Below are 18,185 nucleotides of genomic sequence, written 5' to 3'. Positions count from 1 at the left end.
AGGTTAATCCGTAACAAAACGGTTTTCAAAAGAATGTCAGTAGTACGATGACTTCTTACTTAGTCCACGAGTCTGTTTCGTATGCTTGTGACAATAACAGTAAATTGTTTGCTTGCTTCCTAGATGCTGCTAAAGCACTTGACTGCGTATTCTTTAAACTCGCCAGCATCGGCTTTAAATCAATTGCTTGTTTATATGATTAGTGTTGTTTTGCCCCAAGGCTTCGTTTCCGATTGGTAAAGTCTGCCAAGGTACGCGTCAATGTAGCACTATCTCCCCTTGGTTATATACAGTATTTATTAATGATTTGTTAAATGACTTGTGCGCTGCAAAGTATTGATTTATTATTCAAGACGTTAATGTAACTTGTCAAACTTAATCTGACGATATAACGTTGTTATCTTTTTGTAACGGTGGTCTGTACCACAGGGACCTGAGTATGCCTAGACTTAAACTAAGGTGTTCAGAGTAATTTTACATGTTTTAGGGATTTAGATCGACTTTCGGTATATTCGAGAAGGGAGGAAAGCTCTCGATGTCGAAGTGTCGACCCCACCTAACTTTCTTGCATAAAAAACCCCAAACATTTCTAGTTTATCTACGGGAACAACATCCTGCTGGAACATGCAGTTTTGGTTGGTTTAGCGAAAATAAATGACTGCACTTCAAGCTATACTGGTTGAAGGCTATGCAATCGTTAAATATGAGTTTGAATCATTCAACCAGCTTATTTTTTTCAGTCATAATACTTTATTTTGTAATTGTTTTAATGTTCATATATCTAATGTTTATTTAAAATATGTATTTCATATAACTCTTCATGTTTGGAGGAATAAAGATATGAATGAATGAATTCCATTTTTTTATGTAATTAAGCTATGCAAATATGTAATCTGAACATCTTATTTAAGTTATATACCGGTACATGGCAATCAATTACTGTACAATGTATAAGCAGTCGGAGAGTTTGGTCGGTAGGGATTGGCCCAACCACCAGGCCTTTGGCAAGTAGCATGTTAAGTTAATACTACTTAATTGTTAAAGTACAAATATATGGATAATCACTTCATATCTTATATCTTTCAATTACCAGCACTATTTTGTTGATTTTAGCCTATGGCACAAGTGTCTTATTGTATAAGTCTCCCGATCACCTGCTCTCCAGAATGCCATGGCATCAAGATCAGATACGAGACAATATAGGTTATTTGTAACATATTATTTTTTTTCACAAAAGATTGTGTCTTAGACTCTTATCAAATTATCAATAGGTATTATATAATTATGTAATTATTTTGTGAATTGAATTGATTTATTTATATCTAAGGGACCCTATTGGAATTAAGCCACAATGTGGCATTATGGGTCATTGATCGAATCCAATCCAGTTTTTAACACTCTGATTGATTACTAGTTATATGGAATAAATAACCTATAAATAACATATGTGATAATATATATTTATGTCCAGTTTGTAAAATGTGATATACGTGTAATGTCTGCCTTTTACCTGAATCAATATTATTATTATTATTATTAACGAAAATATTTGAAAATATTGCCATTTTTATTTCATAGTGATTCATTCCGGCCACCACTTTTGCATCTGATTTTAAATATTGCTAATCATTCTTATACCATTGTAACGAATATACAATTGTCTTTCCTATGCTTGTCTCTGAATAAAACACAGTTATATATTAAGGGAGATATCGTCTAATAAATACGAAAATTCATCAAAAATCTCATCACGTCTGAGTGCATTCCGGGTTTTGTACTCGCCCTATTTTGACATCACAAAAACGTTTGATATTGTCCAGGAGACGCTTAAATTGAAAAAGAAAGTAGCTACAATGACCTCGGGCACGATTTCAACACACGACAACGCCGTTTTAAATAGAATATTTAATCCAAACCTCCCATATGGCGATGTAGTTGAAGAAACTGCCGATGAAGTTGCCCCATGTTCAGGTAACATAACAAGAAAATGCAGCTTAACTGGTTACTGACAGTCCATCAAACACGAGGGAACAAATCCTGCATCCTTGAATCTATCTATTTATAATTATATAAATTGTTAATGGCATTATTTTGTCGTTCAGAGTATTCCGTTCACGCTCAATATCCTGAAGTAATAATTACCTTCTGTCTTGGTCTTGCAAGCCGTCACATGGTTGACTATATCATAATGTCGCTGGACAGGTCAGGTCAAGTAATATAGCTCACCATATATGTATCTGGCACGGTACCCAACAATATGCGAGGTCACCGAGAAACTGTCACTACTATAAGTAGAGCACACTGTAGGACTAAGGGGTTACAATGTCTACAATATGCAGAGCACAATAAGCCGTCCGTACAGTCTGGAGTCCTGGAAGGAAGAGAGTTGGGGTCAGGGAATACTCACTCAAGCAGCACGGGGTCCCTGGCGTCTTACTTACCGTAGAAGCCCGGATGACGTAATGTCAACAGACCGTCGACACAACATTCCTCCCAACCTTATAATGAAAGTCCTTTGTTCTGGGAGGTCTTGAATTGGCGAATATCCCGATCCTTAATCAAAGTTCCCACAAACTATAAGCCTGTGTTTTTAACAACATGTTCTATTACTGGTTGCTGCTCCATGAAACATGGAATTAGAAACAACTGCCGGTTCAACCAGTAATATTCAGTTTCAGGAGAAGCAAGATGTAATTCCCCTTGCTCAGGTTCCGTACCGTCCGTCAGGTATCTGATCCTGAACGGTACACCTTTTCACGTGAAACTGACTGTCCTGGAACTCAACATCAGAACTTGATTCATTAACTCTCACTTCCACTGATAAAGTGGACAAACTGTCTGGAGACAAAGCCTCCAGTACTGGCTCAGTTGTCGGCCGGCTGTCATGGCTACCACAATCAGGGTGTCCGTAGCCAAGAGTGACCTGGGAAACTGTGCTATCCTGATGTTTTCCCAAGCCGGTTGACCTTCAAACTGAGAGGATTGGGTCTAACTGGCATGCATACCCTGAGGGTATACAAGAGAACTTAAACCACTCACGGAAAATCGACCCCTGGCATGAGGGTTAAGTATACTGTCCACAGAGGGCTCCTTACGGCAGTTCACCTGACCTATAAGCTCAGGACACTCCCTAGGATTTCCCCCTTCTGGCCTTGCGGGTTACGTTTCAATGTGGCCACAACAATCCTACAGGACTGGAAACTCTGGTCCACGCAAGGAGAACTGTCCGTCAGGTTCTTAATGTCCTCCACTTCTATAGCAAACTCGTCCCCTTATTTGTCTGCATGCTGACAATAACTACAGCCTCCACAGGGTAACTTCTCGGGTCTGATCCCGGCAACATAGGATGGACCATCCACCGTGCCAACTGTTCCTGTGGGTCTTTAAACCGTAGTAGACAAGTTAAACTAGAGTGGTCTGTCCTAACGGTAAACTGTCTTGTAAATCTCACCATACTGAGAAACTCCTTCGGGGAGTGCACTATTTCTTCTGCTCTGGGGTTAGAGAGAAACTACTATAAGCAATAACCTTCTCCTCCCCCTCTTAAACTTGAAAGTCAACACCTTGCGTAATGATTCAAAGGCGTTCTGCTGCACATCTCCCCAATGGAACTTGTTTTTTCCAGTAAGACTATACAAGGGTTGAGATAACTCGGCAAAACTTTTCACGATAGTCCGGTGGTAATTCCCCCAGCCGAGAAACCTCCCTACATCCTTCCAATTATTGAACTGGCCAGTTAGCTACTGTCTCGGTGTCACGTTCTGACATGGCTAACTGGTTTATACTTACCATGCGGCTACAGCATTCTACCTCAAACCATGGACTTCTGATCTTTGTTGTAAGCGGGTTTATCACTGGCTGTCTTGTACTTTCGTTCAGCCCAGTTTCTCTGCAAGCTTGTTGACAGCCTTCTCTATCATCTCTTCCATTCTGGAGTCGCTCGCAGATACTGCATTGACGTTTCCAGTAACATCTTGATCTTTGCGCTTACCCTTTTTATTGTCCACAGCTTGACTGACATACTGAAAGTGTTTCATCAGATTAGTCGCATCCTCCATTGATCTTGGATGGCCCAGACAGGCATGTTTACCTGCTTCCTTGTCTGTGGCTCCTTGACAGTACTTCGCAATAGCTTCAGTACAGCCATATTTTTCCGGTAGGTGGCGGAAAGCTGGAGTGGCTAGAGTCATGACTCTATCTGCCCATTCATCTAAGGGCTCGTCTTGGCTTTGATTGGCCTGCTGAAATTGTATCCTGGCCGTCTCTGTTAATTCTTTGGCGCAAAAACAAGTCTCCAGCTTACGCATGATTTCCCGGAAAGAATGGCAGCTTCCCATCTTTGTGACTAGGGTGAAGTAGTCCAACGCCTTTCCTTCTAATGCCCATCCAAGATAATCCCGACACTGACTGTGTGACCATTCGAGGACGTGTCTGTAGCTGTCAAACTTCTGCTTGAATGACAGCCAATTAGTTTTACCATCAAACTTCAGATTTTTGGGTAATTTCATCGGATTTCCCCTTCATGGTAGTCCTCAGAGTAGTCGCCGTCACTGGAGGAATCAGAGGAATCAAAGTAAAACCTTGACCTACCTCTCCCCTCACTATCATGATGACGTTGTCCATGTCGACGTCGGGCATGCGACCTATCCTTCCTGTTTCTATGACCGTGATGAGATTTAGCCCTATAAGAGCTGTATCCTGTCCTATAAGGACTGTGTCTACGGCCATGTCTGTCCCTTGATGGTGTCCTTGAGGACCTCCCAGCATACCTCCCTGATGGCCTCGACCTAGATTTTGACCTCGAGTCATATAATGACTCCGAGGGCGAGGGTGACCTTGAAGGGGTTCTGTATTTATGATGGCTACCCCTGTGTTTTCCCTCATAAGGTTTCCCTCGTGTCCGGTCCGATACCAAACCTCGGCCATCAGTGTTGTCCTGTGACCTTTGGTGGTCTCTATGCCTAGATGATACCATCTGTGTACCAGGAGCCTCTGTATGTTTCCTATGAGTAGGAACCATATCCGGTGACCTTGACGACCTGGAGCACTGACTTGATGTATAGTGTCGGTGCTTGCCTTTGTCAAGGTTCCTCGGACTTCTCACTGGCATGTCCTGGTAAACAGTTGGACTTGATGGACAACTGGGCTGGTACTTGTCCTCAACGGCTAAACTGCTTCGCATACGTATCAGCTCTTGATACATTTCATGCATCCTGGAGGAACCTGATACATACGAATATCCAGATTCAGCTGTGCTGTGCTCCACCATCTCCTGTTTAACACCATGTTTAGACAGAACCTTATACCTGGCTCCCTCGTCCCTTGATAAATTTTGGTATGGAACCTGGGGGAAATCAGCCATGTATGGGTTCTGTTCTCGTGCAGGTCTTGGCTGCTTACCCTGTAGATTTGTTGATGACCATGGGTCAGTGCTGTTGTCCACATCAGGGCAATAGGTATCAGCCTCCTTACCTGCACCAGGTTTAGTGGTGTGTGCAACGGGTTGGGCAACATGGGGTGAGGCAACACGGGTAGGGGTCCGTATTCGGGCTGTATATGGGGGTTCACCCGGTACTGAACGTAACATCTGCCGTTCCCTTACTGGTGGGGCTGCTAGGTCATCTGTCCCTTGTTGGGGTGTGGTAGCACCCATATCTGATGGTACATGTCCTAGCAGATCTCTTAAATTCTGTGACTCAGAATGTTGGCTGTCCGGCACAGGGATATTGTCCTCAAAATCTATAAGATTTATTAGGTCCCTGTCCATCCTCCTCCCACCAAAAACTGATGTAAACTGGGGCATTGAAATGAACCCAAATTGTTCCCGAATTTCCATAATTCTGGCAGCCCTCCTAGGCCCTATGCCTGGAAGTTGCCTCATTTCCATTTCTGTTGCAGTGTTGATATTTATCAAACAGTGTTGGGCCATGTTGTTTTTATTAATTAATGTTCTTTTAAAATGTTGTCAGTTTTTTCCCTCTCTTTCCAAAATAACTGCCGTAATTTCCGGATATCTGATACAAATATCGGAATGAAAACCGCGTGACCACGTGACTACTACAACAGGTAAAAATCAGAAAAATTCTGACTCAAAGCTGTTGAATTATCAGAAATACAGCGCGAATAAATTCCACACTAAAAGGCAATGCTATCCTAGCACTTCTGACACCAATGAAGTAATAATTACCTTCTGTCTTGGTCTTGCAAGCCGTCACATGGTTGACTATATCATAATGTCGCTGGACAGGTCAGGTCAAGTAATATAGCTCACCATACTAGTAAATATGTATCTGGCACGGTACCCAACAATATGCGAGGTCACCGAGAAACTGTCACTACTATAAGTAGAGCACACTGTAGGACTAAGGGGTTACAATGTCTACAATATGCAGAGCACAATAAGCCGTCCGTATAGTCTGGAGTCCTGGAAGGAAGAGAGTTGGGGTCAGGGAATACTCACTCAAGCAGCACGGGGTCCCTGGCGTCTTACTTACCGTAGAAGCCCGGATGACACAATGTCAACAGACCGTCGACACAACAATCCTTACATTTTGCACTTTTGTCAATTAATAATTGTCCCACAGCACGCAAATGTACAGTTTCAACTGCACGTTTAGGCCTAACGTTAAATGTCAACGATTTGGTAATAACACCATCTTCTGAGAGAGAAAAGCCGGGACATGAAGATGATTTACATAAAAATATCTTTTATCCTTTCAAATTGCAGCGATTTTTGCAAATATTTCTTTCGTCAATGTACCTATTTGACTATTTTGGATAAAACATCAACTTCAAGATCAACCGTCTTTTAGGTTAAAGCGTCAATCGTAGCCCCTGCCCGTTTGAATAATAATTGTTACTTCTCGAGACGAAGACACATTTTGTCCCAACGTTGGTTTTTTGGCTGTTATCACATTCGTTTTATACAAATGAAATAAATATATCGTATTAAACGGGAAAACCATGAAATTTTCTAGTTTTTACATATTTCACGTCATGAGGCGCAAATATTGCTTCATCAGAAAAGCGCGGGAATGTGTAACGTAGTTTTTAACGCCAGGTTATAATGACGTCACGCTTGACAACAATACAGAGCGCCATTTTGAATGGGTTTTCATTGCAATTTTGCCGTTTGCTAGTATTATCTGGTAATTTTACGCAGAGAATATAATGTACCGTTCAGATTGGACAATATTAAGAGGGACATTTTTACTTGCGAATATATAATATTTCGTTTATCTTAACTGCAATAAACATATGTGTTTATCAGATGGAGAATTCATGATATTTCACTAGAAAACTACTGAATACCGATACCGTAAGGTTTACCACCATATTTTTGTAGACAGTATGCGGCCTCAATTTCCCAGAAGGCATTCACGCATGGGGAAGCACCGGAAGTGGACAAAGTGTTTACAGATCAAACCCCGACGGCGCTTCACACCGCTTGGGGGTTTGAAAAAAAGGAATGAGGAAATTTGATTTCCCCTATTTTACCATGATATATGACCCCGACCCCTCCCCCCCCTCCCTCCCACCACCACCATTAGTGGCATGGCAGAAATTAAAATTTTATATCATTTCATAACACATACGATATCTCCACTACAATTATATGCCATATATCCGCTAATCCCAAAACTAGAAATAGCATCCTAACAAGAAACAATGATGGATGACCATGGCCATAGCCTGAGTTTCCTCTGGCCCTGACACTAGACTTAGACATTTTGACAGATAGATGTCAAAATGTGTAAGTCTGGTGTCAGGGCCAGAGGAAAATCGAGCTAGGATGACTAGAACACCAGAACTAGAATTGAAATTGGAGAAATGCCGTAGATTTAGAGGGGATACTCGCTAATCTAACAGTGCAGTACATCAAATAACTGATAAGATAAGAACAAAAACAAAATGTGAACAAGTGTATGTATGTAAATAGGACAATGAGAAATTTTTAGAAATAATATAAATAATGCGCAAACCCAAGCACATTATTGAAGAAATCAACAAAAGGCAGTCCCACTAGCCGCGGCTATCAAATGACCAGAAAGACAGTGCAAACAGTGGTAACTTGAATAAGATAATCAGAAAAATAAGTGTTTGCGTCATATACAGCATTCGTTAGTGAAAACATCTAGAATGACTTTTCCAGCTGTCCAAAGTGCAAGGTACACATTACTTTGTCAAACTCAATAGAGGTGGCCTGGCTTGTTTGCTCTCATCAATGATAATTAAAACAATACCATAAGATTGTATCATCTATTGTTCTCATGGTACCAGCTTGAAATGTTTAACCTTTAGTTAAGTCAACCCACATAGCTTTGAGTGTTGTACTGATATGTTATGAGATGTATACAGTAAGTAAAACAAAGGCACAAGAAACACATTACCTGGGTATACAGAATTTGTAACCCTATTGTACCAACTAAAATACAAAACTTTTACTGAGCTGTGTACTATTTTCAGGATACACCAAAATAGTTTGAATTAAAATGAAAAGATGCATATGTACATGAAATTCCTGACTGCAAACTATTTCAGAGGAAGTAGAGACTGATGAAGTAAAAGAAGCGAAGCAGTATGAGGCAGATGGTGTTACTGCTGCAGAGGCTGGGGATCTGGAGCTGGCCCTGAGCAAGTTTGGGCTCGCCATACAGGTGTGTCCCACCCGAGGGTCAGGATATAATAACAGGGCCCAGGCACTCAGACTTAAAGGAGATGTACAAGGTCAGTGATATAAGCCAATAAAGGTTTACATACAGAACAAGGCATAAGATACAACAGATGAGGTGGGGCATAGTTTTGTTGTCTATTATAATACACTAGACAAGATTAATTACAGTCAAACTTCAATGAATTGAACATAGACTTGATGTGTCAAACTTACAGCAAAGTCCAGATTTTTTTTCCGTTATATAACACTACTGATATTCCTTTTAGGAATCAAACTTTTACAAGTCCACCTTCTCTCTGTTTCAAACTACAATCAAGTCTTGATGTTTTAAATTTTACCTGCTGGTCCCACAAAGTTTGAAACATCAAAGTTTGATTATTGTATTTATTTGAGGGTCATAGATGCAGACAAGACAATGTATTTATATGATGATGTAACATTAGTATAACCCACTTGTGATGAAACATTGATATATAACCCACTTGTGATGAAACATTGATATAACCCACTTGTGATGAAACATTAGTATAACCCACTTGTGATGAAACATTGATATCACCCACTTGTGATGAAACATTGATATATAACCCACTTGTGATGAAACATTGATGTAACCCACTTGTGATGAAACATTGATATAACGCAAATCTTTACCTTGGTCTAAATTACTACTTATAAAATTATAGATATCAGCTAGTTGATTAGTAGTTGAGTCTTTGGGTTGAAATCCTGACTGATATACACTTAACATATTGTGACTTGAAATATAATTAAACGTATATTAAAAATATATTTTTCTAACATTTTGATAAAATGGATGTAATGGCAATAGGTCTATAATTATTGAGATCACTGATATCTCCTTTACCTTTATAGAGAGCAGTAACATTAGCAGTTTTTAGTACATCGGGTATTTCTCTAATAGATCATGATAGTTTAGTGGGTACACTAAAGAAGAAGAAATGTTCTTCACAATCATAGGTAAAATATCATCAGGACCAGCTGGTTTGTTTTTATTAAGAATGTCAAATTGGTCAGTTATATCTTGTTCAGTTATGTTGAAATTAGAAAATTCAAATGGACATAAGGGAGGTAAGTCAGGTAGGTTAGTTATCAGTAATATCAGAGGCAATGGTGGTAAAGAAGTTATTTAGTGCTTCAGCTTTATCTTGTGGATGGATTACAATCTTATGGTTATATTTCAGAGGATAAGAATTAGTGCTAGTGTTAGTCATTTTCCTATAGATTTCGCTATCTGCCACCATTTTCTTGGATGCACTGATTTGTCAGCAAGACAATTTTGTAGTTTCTTAAAGTAATTTTCTTTGGACTGCCGAATAAGTGTTATAGTGTCATTGCGATAAGTTCTAAATTTTGCCCAATCTTGTTCCCTATTTTTATTTTTAGCTATTCTATGTAAACTATTCTTATGTCTCAATTTATGCTGAATTTCACCAGTCATCCAAGGTTTGTCATCAGGATGGATAGTAATTGTTTTATGAGGTATATGGGAGTTAGTAGCAGAGTTTATTTTGTTTATAACAGTGGAATATATTTCATTAATGCTAGTAGTGTTATTAACTATGGAATCCCAATCATTACTAAGTAGTTCATTATTAATAGCATCCCAATTAGCTTCATTGAACTTATATATAGGTTTCTTGAATGGTTTACTTTTAGTGTTTTAAAACAAATGTTAGCAAGAATGGGGCAGTGATCACTACACAGAATGGAAAGTACTTGTGTTGAGTTAAAAATGTTAACATTATCAATAATAAATACATCAATTAGCGTAGCAGTAGTGTTTGTAATACGTGTCGGTGATTGTATTAAGTTTGTTAAGTGATATTTAGTAATTAACCTTGCAAGATGTGAATTAGGTTTCATTGTTATAAGGTCAACATTTATGTCACCAGTAATAATGATATTAAGATGAGTATTAGAAAGAGTATCCAAAATGTTATCAAGTTTATTCCAGTAATCTATTTTTGTATTAGGAGGTCTATAAAGGCAGCAGAGAAGTATTTTTTTGTTAGAAGTGTTAATTTCTAGGATGACAAGTTCCATGTCTTCAGTTTCAAGATCAGTTCTGTGATTTATTAAGAGGTTGTTTTTAGTATATATCATGAAGTCTGGTTTTGTATGTATAAAAAGTTTTCCAGACATATAAAATAATAAAAAAAAAAGTCCAATCTTATTGAATTATTCTTTTTCTAAATCAAAATTTTATTCATAAATTTTCCACAACAGCAAAACTGTAAGTTAGGAAAACTTTGTAAGTTTTCTACTTAAAATTAACTAACAAGTAACTTGAGTTAGATTTTGCCTGGCAAGCAGTCGTTATTTATGTAGGCACTGCTGTAGCACCGTATAGTTATGTTGTAGGTGCCCTCCAGGACTTGCACACGGCTATAGAGCTCAGTGAAGGACAGGGGTCTGCTGCTTGCCAGGCCTTTACGCAGCGAGGACTCATATTCAAACTAGAAGGTATGTCACTTCATGATGATATCAATTAATTAAAGTTCACAGCACAATGCATCTGTATAGTACGTCCCCAAATAAAGAGATGATCAGTAGTGTCGTAAGTTTTCCAATGTCACTCTTTACTTTTTTAACAGAAACTAAATAACAAAAATGGCCACTGTGGCCTCTGATTGGCTGACACAGTTGTGGTTATAAGGTAACTTATGTTCTGTAGGGCAAACTTTCCTCATACATTGTGGAAGTGATTCTTGGGAGATAGTCTGCGACACATCAATTACTTTCACAAAAATAGTTTTGGGGACATTTGTAACCATTCCTGTTAGTACTTGTTGTTTGAAAAAACTCAGGTAATAAAAACCTCTATACCTGAATTCATTGGTATGATAAAGAATTGTTCACCTGTGTGTCAGTAGACAGTCTGAATACCGTAAAAGAGGAAATCCTTGTGTGTAGACAATGGTGTTGTTGCGACTCTTTAAGCTGATCTTGGTATGGAAATTTTCCTGTTTTCAATGGTTATGAAATCAACATATTCTATATTTGTTGTATGTGTATCAATAATTAATATATAAACCATATCTATTTGTATTCATATGTAGATATTTTGCAATAATTTACTCAACACTAAAATTGGAAAAAAAAAAGTTAACATCACAATGATTTCCAATTTTGCAGTACATGTGAAGCGTTTCCTCCCCGGATCCCGGGGTGGGGTAGCTATGTCTATAAGTCCGGGATGGAAGTCGACTACGGCAGGGATAACTCAAACAAACTATATCAAGTTCACATAATTTTATTTACACATCGATGATATCAGGTAGTTTCACACAAAGTCCACTCGGAATCAAACACTCAATCTCACGTCACTCCACTAATATATCTCCATCAGAATAAGGTGTAAATCCCATGACAATGTACGCGCACAAGTTAAATCCAATGATTATTTCCCTGGTATAAACCAACGTGGAGTAAGTCCCAAAATAATGCTATTCTCCCCTATTTCTCACCTGTATTTGGGTTACAGGGGAGAACTGCCACTAGTTTGATACTTGTATTTGGGTTACAGGGGATAACTGCCACTAGGTTGATACCTGTATTTGGGGTACAGGGGAGAACTGCCATTAGTTTGATTCCTGTATTTCGGTTACAGTGTAGATCTGCCGTTAGTTTGATACCTGTATTGGGGTTACAGAGGAGAACTGCCACTAGGTTGATTCCTTTATTTGGGTTACAGGGGAGATCTGCCACTAGTTTGATAACTGTATTTGGGTTACAGGGGAGACCTGCCACTAGTTTGATACTTGTATTTGGGTTACAGGAGAGAACTGCCACCAGTTTGATACCTGTATTGGGGTTACAGAGGAGAACTGCCATTAGTTTGATACCTGTATCTGGGCTACAGGGGAGAACTGCCACTTGTTTGATACCTGTATCTGGGTTACAGGGAAGAACTGCCACTAGTTTGATTCCTGTATTTGGGTTACAAAAAAAAACTGCCACTAGTTTGATACCATTTCCCTGGTATAAACCAACGTGGAGTAAGTCCCAAAATAATTCTATTCTCCCCTATTTCTCTCCTGTATTTGGGTTACAAAAAAAAACTGCCACTAGTTTGATATCTGTATTTGGGTTACAGAAGAGAGCTGCCACTAGTTTGATACCATTTCCCTGGTATAAACCAACGTGGAGTAAGTCCCAAAATAATTCTATTCTCCCCTATTTCTCTCCTGTATTTGGGTTACAAAAAAAAACTGCCACTAGTTTGATTCCTGTATCTGGGTTACAGGGGGGAACTGGCGCTAGTTTGATACCTGTAGCTGGGTTACAGAAGAGAACTGTCTCTAATTTGATACCTGTATTTGAGTTACAGAAGAGAACTGTCTCTAATTTGATACCTGTATTTGGGATACAGAGGAGAACTGCCACTAGGTTGATTCCTTTATTTGGGTTACAGGGGAGACCTGCCACTAGTTTGATAACTGTATTTGGGTTACAGCAGAGAACTGCCACTAGTTTAATACCTGTATTTGGGTTACAGAGGAGAACTGCCATTAGTTTGATACCTGTATTTGGGTTACAGAAGAGAACTGCCACTAGTTTGATACCTGTATTTGGGTTACAGAGGAGAACTGCCACTAGTTTGATACCTGTATCTGGGTTACATGGGAGAACTACCACTAGTTTGATACCTGTATCTGGGTTACAGAGGAGAACTGCCACTAGTTTGATACCTGTATCTGGGTTACAGGGGAGAGCTGCCACTTGTTTGATACCTATATCTGGGTTACAGGGGAGAACTGCCACTAGTTTGATACCTGTATTTGGGTTACAGAGGAGAACTGCCGCTAGTTTGATACCTGTATCTGGGTTACAGAGGAGAACTGCACCTAGTTTGATACCTGTATCTGGGTTACAGGGGAGAACTGCCACTAGTTTGATACCTGTATCTGGGTTACAGGGATGAACTGCCACTAGTTTGATACCTGTATTTGGGGTACAGAGGAGAACTGCCACTAGTTCGATACCTGTTGGGTTACAGGGGAGAGCTGCCACTTGTTTGATACCGATATCTGGGTTACAGGGGAGAACTGCCACTAGGTTACAGGGGAGAACTGCCACTAGTTTGATTCCTGTATCTGGGTTACAGGGGAGAGCTGCCACCTGTTTGATACCTATATCTGGGTTACAGGGGAGAACTGCCACTAGGTTGATACCTGTATTTGGGTTACAGAGGAGAACTGCCGCGAGTTTGATACCTGTATCTGGGTTACAGAGGAGAACTGCCACTAGTTTGATGCCTGTATTTGGTTTACAGGGGAGAACTGCCACTAGCAATAGTTTGATACCTGTATTTGGGTTACAGGGGAAAACTGCCACTAGTTTGATACCTGTATTTGGGGTACAGAGGAGAACTGCCACTAGTTCGATACCTGTATTTGGGTTACAGGGGAGAACTGCCACTGGTTTGATACCTGTATCTGGGTTACAGGGGAGAAATGCCACTAGTTCGATACCTGTATTTGGGTTACCACGAGTTTGATACCTGTATTTGGGTTACAGAGGAGAACTGCCACTAGTTCGATACCTGTATTTGGGTTACCACGAGTTTGATACCTGTATTTGGGTTACAGAGGAGAACTGCCACTAGTTCGATACCTGGATTTGGGTTACAGGGGAGAACTGCCACTAGTTTGATAACTTTATTTGGGTTACAGAGGAGAACTGCCACTAGTTCGAGACCTGTATTTGGGTTACAGGGGAGAACTGCCACTGGTTTGATACCTGTATCTGGGTTACAGGGGAGACCTGCCACTTGTTTGATACCTATATCTGGGTTACAGGGTAGAACTGCCCCTAGTTTGATACCTGTATTTGGGTTACAGGGGAAAACTGCCACTAGTTTGATACCTGTATTTGGGTTAAAGGGGAGGAGGAAAAGGCGTTAGAAGATTTCAAGAGAGCCGGAGCACTAGGAGGACAGTTTGCTAAACAACAAGTGGTAGCTTACATGGGAGAACTGCCACTGGTTTGATACCTGTATCTGGGTTACAGGGATGAACTGCCACTAGTTTGATACCTGTATTTGGGGTACAGAGGAGAACTGCCACTAGTTCGATACCTGGATTTGGGTTACAGGGGAGAACTGCCACTAGTCTGATACCTTTATTTGGGTTACAGGGGAGACCTGCCACTAGTTTGATACCTGTATCTGGGTTACAGGGATGAACTGCCACTAGTTTGATACCTGTATTTGGGGTACAGAGGAGAACTGCCACTAGTTCGATACCTGGATTTGGGTTACAGGGGAGAACTGCCACTAGTCTGATACCTTTATTTGGGTTACAGGGGAGACCTGCCACTAGTTTGATACCTGTATCTGGGTTACAGAAGAGAACTGCCACTAGTTTGATACCTTTATTTGGGTTACAGGGGAGAACTGCCACTAGTCTGATACCTTTATTTGGGTTACAGGGGAGACCTGCCACTAGTTTGATACCTGTATCTGGGTTACATGGGAGAACTGCCCCTAGTTTGATACCTGTATTTGGGTTACAGGGGTGGAGGAAAAGGCGTTAGAAGATTTCAAGAGAGCCGGAGCACCTGTATTTGGGTTACAGGGGAGAACTGCCACTGGTTTGATACCTGTATTTGGGTTACAGGGGAGGAGGAAAAGGCGTTTGAAGATTTCAAGAGAGCCGGAGCACTAGGAGGACAGTTTGCTAAACAACAAGTGGTAGCTTACATGGGAGAACTGCCACTGGTTTGATACCTGTATCTGGGTTACAGGGATGAACCGCCACTAGTTTGATACCTGTATTTGGGTTACAGCGGAGAACTGCCACTAGTTCGATACCTGTATTTGGGTTATAGGGGAGAACTGCCACTAGTTTGATACCTGTATCTGGGTTACAGGGATGAACTGCCACTAGTTTGATACCTGTATTTGGGTTACAGGGGAGGAGGAAAAGGCGTTAGAAGATTTCAAGAGAGCCGGAGCACTAGGAGGACAGTTTGCTAAACAACAAGTGGTAGCCATGAACCCATACGCTGCTCTCTGTAATCAGATGTTGTCGGAGGTCATGCGCAAAGTCAAAACGGGAGAAACGTGAAAGGATCAGATTAACTTGTGGCTGGTGTGTTTTGCATAAATATGCATTGTGAATGACAGTTGTTAAAAACAAGGCAACTGAGATATTTTAAATGTTAGTACATGCATATAACATGATTTCTATATTGTTGGTATGTGGATACAGATACAGAATTTACAAAAAGAATAATCAACATTCAGAAGAATTTGGAAAATTATTTTTCTATGCATGTTTCCCTTTGAGTAAGTTACTGTATTCATAACAAATTTGTTTGCTTTTATGCCTTATGTTTTTAGCTCGCCTGGTCCAAAGGACCATAGTGAGCTTATGCCTTGCCTATGTCGTCGTCCGTCCGTCGTCAACTTTTTCTTTTAAACCTATCTCCTCCTAAACGCCAAAGAGGATTTAAACCAAATTTAGGGAAGGGCAATAATTTCTTAAATAAATGAGGTTAGTTTGATCCCTGAGGCCAGGGGGGGCGGGGCCCTGAACGGGAACTTAGCTAAATTTGCTTTAAAACGCATCTCCTCCTAAACGCCAGAGAGGATTTCAACCAAATTTAGTCTGAAGCATCACTAGGCGAGGGCAATCATTTCTTAAATAAATGAGGTTGGTTTGATCCCTGAGGCCAGGGGGGGCGGGGTCCTGAAGGGGAACTTAGCTAAATTTGCTTTAAAACGCATCTCCTCCTAAACGCCAGAGAAGATTTCAACCTAATTTGCTCTGAAACTTCATTGGGGGAGGGCAATCATATCCTAAAAAAATGAGACTGGTTCGACCCCTGGGGCTAGAAAGACCAGGCCCCAAAGAGGAAAATTATCTAATATTTTGCTTTAAGACGCTAATACCCCCTAATTGCCTGAGTGGTTGTACAAAATTTGGTCAAAAACATTATTGAGGAAGAACAAACATTTCTTAATTGAATGAGGTTGATTTGACACCTGCAGTCATAAGAAATGGTACAGCTAGATTATCATATTCAATGGTGTAGTTTTCATAAATTGTTAAAAATTGGTTTCTAGGTTTATAAAAGCTTATAGTTGAATGGCAATTAAAGTATTGTCTAATTACACCCTGTAATATATCATATTACTTATTTCAAAATCTGTTAACATGGCAACTCAATGGAGGCCTCTGATTAGTTGAAAGTCAGATATTGTGGTCCCAGTTGAGTTAGAACATAGATCTTGTCTGGTTTTGAGGAAATTTCATATAAAGATGTACTAATGCATTAAGTTGTAATGATTTAAATATAAAACCAGGTGAGCGATACAGGTCCAATGAACCTCTTGTTATCAGTTGTTAATTAGCCAGGTGGTCATATATAAATGTGTGAAATGATAAGATTGTTATAGCTGAAAATATTGTTATTGTACCTTGAAAATTCTAATACAGAGCTGTATATAAATTTTAATATAACTCTTAACGGGCAAAATAACCGCTCGGAGACAGAATCTCGCCACGTACATTGTATATGTAAACAGAGGAACAAGACTATCAGAACTAATGAAGTAGTTGCACTGTAATATGGTGTTGTATTTTTTTACTGGTGGACATATTTACTGATTGGGAGGAGTAGATTGTAGAGGATATGGGTGATTGATTGTTTTTCACAAGAACTGGTAATGGGTATACACTCTGAAGCTACCAGTAAAGGGTTCCTTGCCCACTGCACTGTGTATTTTCCTATACACGGTAATCCCACTTCCCTCTGGTTATAACTGTAGCACAGTTGGGCTAGGACACTTCTGTCCACCATGTAGCTCAATCGGTTAGAGAGACGGTATACAAATCTGCAGTCCAGGGGTTGAATCCCGTTCAGCTCCACTGATTTTTTTACATTGTTTTTGATTATATTTTATGCATCTTTCTTATCTCTCATAAAAGACCATTACAGAAATGATTTATCAAAGCTATGGTCATGCAAGAAAAAGAAGTTTCCAACACTTAATTAAGTTTTCTGCAGTGGTACAGGGATCCTTAAGGGGATTTCTAATTGGTAGGGGGGCACAATGGATAAGAACAAAGTTGTTTTTATTACATCTCATTTTACAACATTGCTCTTATAATGTATATTCTGTTTTGTTTCAATCTTGCATTAAGTGGCATTAATAAAAGGAACTTGGAGAACATCTTGTTTGAACTGATTTGTGTTTGTAACTGTTGCAGTATTTGTAAACTATGCTCCCTGTGGGCCCTAACCCTGTGGGCCCTTTATTGAAGCAATTAAATCTTGTATCTGAATTTAATATTCTGACCATTAATCTTTCTTCAATGGTAACATTGGGACTGTTTATGGATTCATGTCAAAGTTGATTTGCTGATACAGAGCATGTTCTGAATAACACCGAAAATTTAAATCTCTAAAAATGGTAATTTCATATTAAACATGCTAAATCATGTTTGGTATGCGCATGCTAAGGTGAAGGTCTATCATT

The 18,185-nt window shown here is 39.8% G+C and overlaps 1 protein-coding gene across 1 annotated transcript; it reads left to right on the top strand.

Annotated features, from left to right (window-relative positions):
• Positions 1-1,820: 1,820 nt before the first annotated feature.
• LOC110442946 (tetratricopeptide repeat protein 36 homolog) lies at positions 1,821-16,124 on the top strand. The gene is made up of 4 exons (XM_021486837.1): positions 1,821-1,971; positions 8,542-8,727; positions 11,060-11,161; positions 15,614-16,124. The coding sequence occupies exons 1-4, from the start codon at positions 1,854-1,856 to the stop codon at positions 15,766-15,768; spliced, it is 561 nt and encodes a 186-aa protein (XP_021342512.1). The 5' UTR covers positions 1,821-1,853; the 3' UTR covers positions 15,769-16,124.
• The last annotated feature ends 2,061 nt before the right edge of the window (positions 16,125-18,185 follow it).

The sequence above is a fragment of the Mizuhopecten yessoensis genome, unplaced genomic scaffold (assembly GCF_002113885.1).
Source record: "Mizuhopecten yessoensis strain PY_sf001 unplaced genomic scaffold, ASM211388v2 scaffold716313, whole genome shotgun sequence".
In the NCBI taxonomy this organism is placed as follows: domain Eukaryota; kingdom Metazoa; phylum Mollusca; class Bivalvia; order Pectinida; family Pectinidae; genus Mizuhopecten; species Mizuhopecten yessoensis.
This window is presented reverse-complemented; position numbering and strand designations above follow the sequence as displayed.